At 31.0% G+C, this 10,933-nt stretch overlaps 1 protein-coding gene across 4 annotated transcripts; it reads left to right on the top strand.

Moving 5' to 3' along the window:
• LOC25490658 (agamous-like MADS-box protein MADS1) lies at positions 1–8,210 on the top strand. Of its 4 annotated transcripts, none has more exons than XM_039831251.1 (9): positions 2–158; positions 489–726; positions 4,981–5,062; positions 5,416–5,477; positions 5,567–5,666; positions 6,359–6,400; positions 6,726–6,767; positions 6,903–7,078; positions 7,941–8,210. In XM_039831251.1, exons 2-9 carry the CDS (start codon positions 500–502, stop codon positions 7,942–7,944), a joined length of 735 nt encoding a protein of 244 aa, XP_039687185.1. In that variant the 5' UTR covers positions 2–158; positions 489–499; the 3' UTR covers positions 7,945–8,210. The 4 variants fall into 4 exon arrangements, with proteins under 4 accessions (XP_039687187.1, XP_039687185.1, XP_024636027.1 ...); XM_039831252.1 differs by lacking the exon at positions 2–158 and adding an exon at positions 173–240; XM_039831253.1 differs by lacking the exon at positions 6,359–6,400 and having other exon boundaries at positions 1–158.
• Positions 8,211–10,933: the final 2,723 nt, after the last annotated feature.

Below are 10,933 nucleotides of genomic sequence, written 5' to 3'. Positions count from 1 at the left end.
AATTCTCCAACACGAGAAGTTAAATTTGAATTGTGAGTTGGCTAATTGTTGGAAGGTCTATTCTCAGTCCATAAATACCTCTCTTCTAGGCCAACCCACTTCCATATTTTGCAACCATTTTACCATAGTTGTAGCTTTACACCAAACAACTACATAAGGTATAACCATTTCTTAATACATATAGTTATCCTTGTTTCTTTCAAATCTTGCCCTAAATTTTTCATTCTTCTCTTTTTTATGGTTAGTAACATGCAAAAATCTAGATCACACTAATTTTACCAAAAAAAAATCCAACCCCTTCTTCTTCTTGATTTTTTCATATTTCATTATTTTTCAATTTAATTTTTTTATAAAGAAAATTAGATGAGTTATAAAAGTTTCATATTTCAATGGTTGAATAGATTATAAAAATTAAATAAAACATTTCATGATTGAGTAAGGAAATTAGGGATTAACTTGGTTTTTGTAAAATAACTTGAATTTTACAGCTTTGCAAAATATGGAGCTACCAAATGAAGGTGGAGAAGGATCTTCTCAAAAGAAAATGGGAAGAGGAAAAATTGAAATCAAGAGGATTGAAAACACTACCAATAGGCAAGTCACTTTTTGCAAACGACGCAATGGATTGTTGAAGAAAGCTTATGAATTATCCGTTCTTTGTGATGCCGAAGTTGCTCTTGTTGTCTTCTCCACTCGCGGTCGTTTGTATGAGTATGCCAACAACAGGTTTGAGCTTACACAATTTCTTACCTCCAAATCTTCAAGATTCTTTTTTTTTTTTTTCACAACAAATCTTGATGATTCTTAGTTTATCTTGTTGTTTTTTGTTAATGGAAAATACTTGTTAATTTGTCTTAAAATAATGTATTTCAAATTATCAAAAAACTTTATATATTGACTAATGATATTTTTTAATCAAAATAAAGAAACATTGATAAATAAAAAAACTATGTGGGATTTATGAGGTCAGTTACACTTTTAAGTTTGTTAATTTTTTTCTTTTTTGGTGTGTTTATTTTGATTTTTGTTGTACAGTTTTGATGTGTTTGTTCTATTTGATCTCTTGTTATCATCATGCTAGTCCTTTTTTTCTTTTTCCAATACATTGGAACTTTGAAAAGTTTGCAGATCTGAAATAAGAGATAGAAATAGGAGTTAAGAATCTATACATAATATAGAAGAACAGAAGTAACAGCTTTAATTAGGGTTAGAAAGATTTCTAGGTCAGAGATCTTAACTTGTTTGTGTATATTTTCCCATACTATTAACCTTTTTTCAATCCTTTTTCGTTTTCTCTCTCTTTCCCTACATATGTAATCAACCATGAAACTTAGAAAAATCTGCCAGAAAAAGCTGTCATGCACTCATTGACCCTCTTCATTTCCATCATCATTCTTTCTTGTCCAATTGCAAATTAGGGTTTCAAAATTGTCACTAGTTACACCATAATCCCTTGATATCTTTGTTAAAAGGTAAAATAACCTAATCCTTTCATATCAATTTATCTATAAGGCAGTCCAAAATTTGATGCAAACAAATTAGATACCCTTAAGTAATTTTAGTAAAAAAAATGTTATTTTGTTAGCTAAATGTTAATTTTTTTAAAATAGTTAATATTATTTCTTGATTTTTCAATCTAAAAAGGGTATTGTAGAATATTGGGAAAGAAAATCAAGTTTTTCAGTTGTATCCAGAACTATTAGGTTTTGAACACATATGTTTGAGTGACACGTAGAAAGGGTATTATTATAAACAAATTTTCATTTTTTTAGGTTCATTCATTAATTAATTGTAGAAAGGGTATTATAAACAAATTTTCATTTTTTTAGGTTCATTCATTAATTGGTGAATTTGAACTATAATATAGTTCAAATATGTGAGTTAATGAATGAACTTGAAAAATGAATATTTGTTTATAATGGTGTCTGAAAGGAGTATTTGAAAAAATTCTTGTAAGATGGTAATAATGAAAGAGGTTAAAATCAAAAATCAAATATTATAGTTTGAAAAAATGTCAAAGATTTCATGTTGTTTTCAAACTAATAATACAGAGTTTTCTAATAATTTACTCACTAATTATCTGTACCTATATGTTGATTTGTAAAAGTCTAAATTTTGTTCCCCACCTTCATAAATTTAATCTGTCCTTTAGAATATGGTTGGGTTGAGGGAGCATGCTGTAGTTAGGGTTTCCTAACCAGCATGGGTTTATAAGTGTCCATGACTCATTGTTTTCCACAACAAATTAATTTCTGGTAGAGAAAGTTTTGAAAATATTGTGCAATAAATTTTCAAATTCTTTATTTAAAAAAAAAAAATTATTTGTGTAAAAAAATCAGAAACTCAATTCATACTAATGGAAACTTATTTAAATTTTTGGTCCAATACTAAGGACAACAAAGACATGATTTTATAGTTTTTCACTAAGGACAACAAAGACATAATGATAGTGTTATTTTTCTGCGGGGTCTTTCATTTTCATTCATTCTTTTTTATAAAAATTAATTGTCAGGTTAATTTCTTTCAAATTTCAAAAGAAATTATTTATTATTTTTTCTGTCAAGTTAATTTTCTTTCTTGATCTTTAGATTTTTACCCTCTGCATTTAACGTAACACTATAATATCAAATTCTAAAAATAGCCACAAGAAAAGAACCCTTCTCTTTCTTATGCTTTTCAATTTCTTTCATGCTTATGGAAATAAAGCTTCACACTTGACGTATTTTCTCTACCTACTATCAATAATGTATTTTGGAAATTTCATTAGAAAAGAAACTTTACATTTACATTACACTCTTTCTTATATGAATAATTTAATTATATAAGACACTTTGCAAAAGGTTTTACTAGAGTTGAAAAGAATGAAACTTCATATACACAGGTTGAGGTCGTTGAGTTTAAACTAGTTTATGTTGTGTAAGAAATTTTTTTAAGATAAAAAAAGTGAAAAGAAATTAATGATAAAGGGTACGGTCCAATGAGAAATTCTGAACATTTCTTAGATTTTCATGATCATGTACTACTGACACAACATCTTCAGTTTTTCCAATAATACAAATCATGTATACAAATCTTTAAAGGGTATTGTGGTAATCGAGGTGTTATATAAGAAGAGAAAAAGGGTTTTTGTTTTTGTTGTTACTACACCATGTTGAATGGTGGACTGACACGTTTTTTAATCTATATATAGTTGAGAGAAAATGACATTTTTGGATCTTTGGCAAGTTATGCTTTTAGTATAAAAAAAATGAAATTGATTTGTAGTTTCATGAACAAAAAATTTCTATAATAAATTTCGAGCAAACAACTATTTTTAATTCTTGAATATAATTTTTTATAAGCAAAAAACATCAGTAATTAGAGTACAAGGGTACCCAAAATCAATTACAAAGTCTAAATCAAATACGATGAAGACATGTGTGTGGGTAAATCCACCAATTGGAAAAGAAAAAAAAAACAAGGTTCTTTGTTTTTACTTTGCTCAGTTGGTAGGAACAATGCATAACATATGTAAAGTTCAGGGTTCAAACCCCGACACGACCGCTTAATCTGATCTAGACTCTCACAAATATTCATAACCAAAATAAAATACATGACAAAAGAAACAAACCAAACAAACAAAAAACTATTTAATGAGACAAAGGAAAAGTTTCATTACCAAATTATAGAAGGTGCAAGAAGACCCATAAGGTTTACGTAAAAACCACTTTAAAGATAAGAACTTATTATTATTCACAAATGGATAAACATTATAAGTCAAATGACATAACCATCTCCCACTCAAACTGGTTAAAAATCTTATGCAACACTTAAAGTGAGATCTCACATACAACAAACAGATGATACGAATACGATAAGCTGAGAGAGAGTCCACACAAAACACAATTTGCATGATCAAAATTAAGAATAGAACCCCTCAATGAAGAAAATTTTCAAGATAAGGAAATTACTTTTAAATGTGTCCAACTCTTATACACTTTAATCAGAATTTGCCGCTCAACGTTTGATAGTCTATCTATTGCGGCACTTTGATGCTAGGTTTACATGCATCGATCGAAGTGAGAAATTATTTGTAGAGTCACCCAACCAAGACAATTTATCCTTCTCGAGAGTTAGAGTGACCCCCGCCAATTAAGATTTACAAATCCTCTTAAAAAAAAATTCCTTAAACAAAAAGAGTCGTCCGAGACTTCTGACCAAAATGAAGATTTCAAACCATTACAAATCATCTTCACTCCTCCGTCCAAGAACAAATCTGAGTTAGATTGGATAGAGGACCATAACAAAGAAGAACCCTTCAATGAAGAAGATTTTGCCACCTAACTCGGGAGATTTTATTCCCTCCTTTCAAATCTCCCCATTAGAAGCATATTTGGATCAGATTAATAAGCTTCCAAACCGTCTAAGGCATCTTTATGATAGATAGAAAGTTTTTAGTATTATTGGATTGGTAGTGCTTTAGGTAGTAGTTTTTTTTATGACTTTAGTGGGTTTGTCTTTATGTCTGTCCTTACCAATCATTCTTTCTCATCAAAATAATTTGTATTAATCATTTATCTATCGATTAAATACACCAAAGTCATCAATATCATCAAAACTCAATGCCACCTGACATTTTTGGTTCTCTTTGTCGTGCGTTGAATTGAGATGTTTTATAATAAAATTTTGCTGATGAAAAAAAAAAAACAGATAGAGATGTCCTATATTGTCTTGATTTTTTTTGTGAAATTTTACAATATTACCAAAGTGATAGATAATCTTTCTCAATTTCATGTAATAATTAATTGACCAATTTCCTTATTCTTATTTATTAAAGTTAGTTTATATTTTTGTTTAGTTTATCTCAATGACCTAATATATATTTCCGAGCAAAAATTAGCTGCATTTATGTGTTATATTGCTATTTTTTTTTTTGACAAAATATATTGCTAATTTCATGATCTGTACTAATATTTCTACAATTGCTTGTATTATTTGCAGTGTTAGAGCAACTATTGAAAGGTACAAAAAAGCATGTGCTGCTTCCACTAACGCAGAATCTGTATCTGAAGCTAATACCCAGGTAATTAAATTTATTCACATGATATCAAAATTTACACCGTATGAAAATACATTCAACTCAAGTGTTGATTTGGTTGAAATAGAGAAAACACATAAATATATATAAAAATAATTAAAACCATATAATATATGGTGCTCATGTAAATTTTTAGTGACATTTTTGTTATGTAGCCTAGTGACTAGAATTCTCTTTTTTCAAGGAGAATAAATGGGGTGTCTGGGGTTCGAACCTCGGCCCCTGCATATAACAATGCATGTTCCTGCCAACTGAGCTATGCTCACGGGGACTGTTACTTTATAATTATCATCCACAAGGTTGACACTCTAAGTCTAACACTATTTTTCCAATATTAGTTTTACCAGCAAGAATCATCCAAATTGAGAAGACAGATTCGAGATATTCAGAATCTAAATAGGTCAGGTTATTTTTTTCTTATATAATTTTTTGCAATAATTTTTCTCCATTAATTAAATAATTAATAACTATGAGTTATTTTTTCTGCAGACACATCCTTGGTGAAGCTCTAGGATCTCTAAGTCTCAAAGAACTGAAGAATCTTGAGGGTAGATTGGAGAAAGGTTTAAGCAGAGTTAGATCTAGAAAGGTATATATAATGTTTTTAACCAAAAAAATAGGAAGAATTAGATCAACTCTATGGTGCATAAACAAAATAACTCTTGCACCATACACAAACTTGTTTCCCCATTTTATTATTAAATTTCACTATTAAATTGAAAATAAAATATGATGAGATTTATCATCCAAGGGTAGAAAATAGATTGTGCATAATGCAAGAATGATTTGCTTGTGCATGTTAGACAAAACCCTAGAATTAATATACAATCAACAATATGACAATTATTCAAGGCATTTGATATAAGAAAAAGTTATGTATGCCCTTAAAAAAAATCAACTCTTGTTAAAAAAATAAAAAAAAGGCATATACCAACAAAAATCAGAATGCAATAACAAAAAATGTGCAAAAGTTTGTAATATCTAGCTTGGTACAAGAATTATTTGAGTTAGTATTTTAAAATTATAATTTTTGGCCAATTAATTCTAATTTATTTGTGATTAGCCTTAAATTTATTTGGTTTAGACTTTTATATTTTCAGTTGGGTTTTTTTTTTTTTGACAAATAATATTTCCAGTTGGGTTAACTCTGCTTTTGATACTTTAAAAAAATTAATATGATTTTACCAAAAAAATGAAAATTAATATGATAAGTCATAGTCATAGTTTCCTCCTTGTTAGATTTTATTTCTTTTGGACTTATGTACCTGAATGTTTTTCCAGCATGAGACTTTGTTTGCTGATGTGGAGTTCATGCAAAAGCGGGTAATATTATATTGTGTGTTATTTTTATTTATTTTAATATAAAATATATTTATATGCAAATTATGAAGTGAGTATCAAATTTGGGTCACACGGTTAAAGATAACGTGACACAGTTACATATTTGGGTCATCAAATTTTAAATCAAGGGTTGTTATCACTTGAATTAATTTATTGATTGTGTAATTTTCCTTGTTCGATCTCAAATCAATGACTAAGATCGCCTACATCGTGTAATGTAATTGTGTGAACTTTCTACTGCAATAATTAAATTCCTGTTAAATTCATTCAAATACTTACATGGTAAAATTTGTTGATAATTTTGCAGGAAATTGAGCTGCAAAACCATAACAATTATCTACGGGCTAAGGTCTCTCTCATTCTTTTTACACAAACAAGGGCACACTATGAACCATTGAGAAATCACATTTATATTTGTATTATTATTTGTAAAAAAAATAAAATGAATTATGATGATGATGAAAAAAGTTGTTGAATGGTGCAGATAGCGGAACATGAGAGAGCTCAACAACAGCAACATAATTTGATGCCAGATCAAACAATGTGTGATCAGTCCTTACCTTCATCACAAGCATATGACCGAAATTTCTTTCCGGTAAATCTTCTTGGATCAGATCAGCAGCAGTATTCGCGTCAAGACCAAACTGCGCTCCAACTTGTGTAAGCATTCATATTCATCTTCTAGTATATTAACTATTGGCGAATAAGTTGTTGAGTATCATTATAATAGTACCATGTTAACTTTGATGGCAAGTTTTAAATCAAGTGGGTCGATGATCACGGCAAAATTTATCGTTTTACTTTTCTTGGAAACTACTTCAGGATAGACTTCCTACGAAGAAGTTCTTGACTTTTACGTATTAAATCAAGGGCACCTTGTATCCGATTTGTTCCTGACTCTGCATAATGGTGGTGGTGCCGAATAAACTCTACTCTTTTTTCAGCTTTTGTTCTTTTATAGTATAGCGTTTGTCCTTTCCGAGCCAAATATAGTTGTTAACGTAGAAGTTGTGTATCGGATTAAACTTCTGGCATGACAGTAATTTTTCGGCAATATCTAATTCTTCTTACGTACTGCTTTTAATATTAATGGTGTGTAAACCCTACGGAGTGTCTATCTAGAAAATAGCGCGCGTAGGGAGGGGTGCCTCCATTTTCTGGTGTTATCAGTTTTGCATTTCATTGTATTGGAATATCCCTTATCTTCTGTTAGAGAATCTCTGTAGTTGCTTAGTCAGCAAGTTTGGACCATCCGATTGTCAACAAGATCAGATGGTTTAAACTTGCTGACTGCACTAACTCCTACATTGGACCAATTCATTAAACTTAGCTTGAAATATGTTGTACCAATAATGCTAATTAAAATGAAAAAGTAAATTTCTGCATTCTAAGGAAAGTTGTGCTAATTAATATATCAAGAAAATTACTAGTTTTGAAATGACTATACTAAACTTCATTGTTTTCTCATAAGATTGATATGTGGTTTAATTAATACTTCCTTTTTCTACCTTTGAAAATGCAGGTGATCATATATATGCTGGAAAAAGGCAATGGACGTTGTGCAACAGTCCTGAAACCGTTTATTAATCTACTTGAATAGTTGCATGAAGTGTGTCTATATAGTAAAGAACCATTATATACATGCCTACTTTTACTAATTAACAATGTCTTTAAGTTAAATTAGGGTTCTTCAGACTGTGAACTGGAAAAGAACCAGCATTTGCGACCATACCTCATGATAATACTATTATCGTATCTTTTAATAACAAACTAGTTTCTAAACCTTACTCTTTGTATTTCTCTGCAACTATAGTTTCGTAAAATTGCTATTTAAAATGAATATTTGTTTCGCAAGTGCAACTCATGTGGTAAAAAGTTGTGGAGACATTTGCTACAATGGGCTGTGGGTTTGAACCAGACATTTTTCTTCTCCACACTTTATGTATGTTTTACGGTTCAACCCTAGGAAAAAAAATGTGTGTAGTTGTAAAATTGAAATTTGAATGGGAGATTTGATATTTAAAGTCAAGGGTGTGAGATTTGGTTCGATGTGACTCAGTAGCGTTTTTCTGAAGATTTCGTGCAAGTTTTTTTTTTTTTTTTTTATCGATGTTGACGAGGGTGTTGGTCATAAAGGTTGAGAGTGTTCATGAGGGGACGGGAAAAACCATCCGTCTATTTGTGGTGTGATTTGGTTGGGTCTCTTGAGTATCAAATGACTATGGTTGAGGGTGTGGTTTTTAATTAATAGGTGGTTGAAGAAGGCTGGAGGGTGCCAGAAGGAGAGCTGATTGTTAACGGATTATTTTGCATGGTGGTGAGGTTTTGGTTGTGGTGATGATGAGGAGGAGTGTGTGGGTTGTTTTTGTTTTGGGGGTTTTCCTGCTTTTCTTCCGTTGTGTGCTCGTGGTAATCTTAGAAATGGGTCCATCTCCGCTGCCGCTAGCTTCTGCTGGTTTTGGGTCTTCAATTGGCTTATGGATTGATTTTGGGTTGTTCTTAGTTTTAGCATGTTTTCGAGCTAAGTCCTTTTCCCATATGTTATGTTTGCGCTACCACTCCACTTGTTGTCTGCCTTAGGGATTTTTTTCCTTAGATTCTGGTGTGCTGATCATTTTTTATTCGAGATCGGGAGTTAGTCTTTAATTAGTTTCAAATTTTACTGTTGGTTATGATATGTTCTTCGGTAGACTAGACGTAGACGGGTGCCTTAGTGATTTGTTTCTCAAATTTGGTGGGTAGATCACTTTTGATTCGAGTTTGGAAGTCAGTTTATTGGCTCAAATTTTTTGGCTTGTTACGGTGTCTTCTCCGACGAACCTGGAGTCGAGTGATTATGGAATTCAAAGAGTGTTAGAATAAATTATTGTTTAGGTTTTTAATTGGGCTCAGGTGGCGATGAGAAGTTGAGATTCTATTTTCAAGGCTTTTGATCGGTTGGATGGTTGGAGGGGTTATGGTGAGAAATGGTGGATAGGTCATTGAATTTTGGTGGTTAGATTTCCTATGTTGGTGGTATCCCTCAGTTTGGGTGTTCCGCCTATACAAAACGTCTTTGTATTATAGTTTATATCCTTCAATCCCTCCTCATCTTATAGAGACTTAAATATTAATAAATTTTGTCATTAAAAAAAAGAGGTAATTTAGGTACACAACTTTAACCATTTTACCTCCAAATAATTGCATGTTAGTTTGTACAAAAGAAAGAATTCACTAGAGAGTAGAAAGGATGGGCACACCTCTCTAGATTGAGTCGGTGCTCAATCATGACATTTTTATTTTTGTTTCATGACTTGCATACTATTTCAGTCTTATACTCTTTTGTCTCTCCCTCTTTTTGGATGATTTTTCTCTTTTCTTTTTAGGCCTAGACTTCTCTTTTTATTATATATATATACTGCAGACATTCTTCTTTCTCTTTGGTTATTTATTAGTGATTAGTATGAAGTATAGGGTTGATTAGCCTTCTAACATAAAGAGGTGTATTGTGTACATATTTGAAGAAAATATACTCCCCCTCACTTATATACACTTAATTTGTTATTATTTATCTTTACTGAGGTGAGAGAGATTAATTTTAAGAGTTAACCAGCAAAATCAAATGTGTCTCATTCTTTAGCATTCCAGGAATAATAATGTCTATATGAAGAAAAGAAAAAGGCTATATAACAGCCTAAAGTAGGGTGCCATTTAATTTGGGAAAGGAAAGTTCTTTCCCACCATGGGAAAGTTGATCATGTCCATTAGATTAAATGAGGAACATATTCTTATCATACTCTCTCAACCACTGGATTATTTTTTTATATTATCTTTCACATTCTCTCTTTCATGTCCCCACACACCCATGTGAAAGATAATATAAAAAAATAATCTAGTGGTTGAGAGAGTATGATAGGAATATGTTCCTCATTTAATCTAATGGACATGATCAACTTTCCCATAGTAGGAAAGAACTCTCCTTTCCCAAATTAAATGGCACCCTAAAGTAGAACCAACCTATTGTCTACCATAGCATAACAACTTCAGATCTAACATAATTTTCATTTATTCAGATTCATTCTTAAATCATGGATATTTATTTTACATCAAACAAGTGTCAACAAACAACATCATCATCATTATCAATGTTTGTCAAACAAATCGAGTATCATTCCATAAAACCTCATATCTTGACAAATAAACATAGTGTTGTATGATTCACGTGAACTTGATTCAGTTGTCAGGGCTATTGCATATTATATGCATTGACCGGGGTTCAAACCTAAGACACCCCACTTCTCCATATTTAAAATGTGAGTATCGACAAAAAAAATATATATTGTTGTATGGGTATTTAAACAATGCGATACTTAACATTTTTTCTTCTGCATTATTATTCCATAGCCATTTCATTCATTGTAATGAGGATATATGCCATAAATCACATCAAATGGCACAACATTAGTGTAGAAAATGAAACTGAGATCTATCTTATTATATAGAGATCCAATTATCCAAATTGAGGGGAAACAAACA

The sequence above is a fragment of the Medicago truncatula genome, chromosome 3 (assembly GCF_003473485.1).
Source record: "Medicago truncatula cultivar Jemalong A17 chromosome 3, MtrunA17r5.0-ANR, whole genome shotgun sequence".
Lineage (NCBI taxonomy): Eukaryota > Viridiplantae > Streptophyta > Magnoliopsida > Fabales > Fabaceae > Medicago > Medicago truncatula.
Note: the sequence above shows the minus strand (reverse complement) of the source record. Positions and strands in the feature narration are given on the sequence as shown.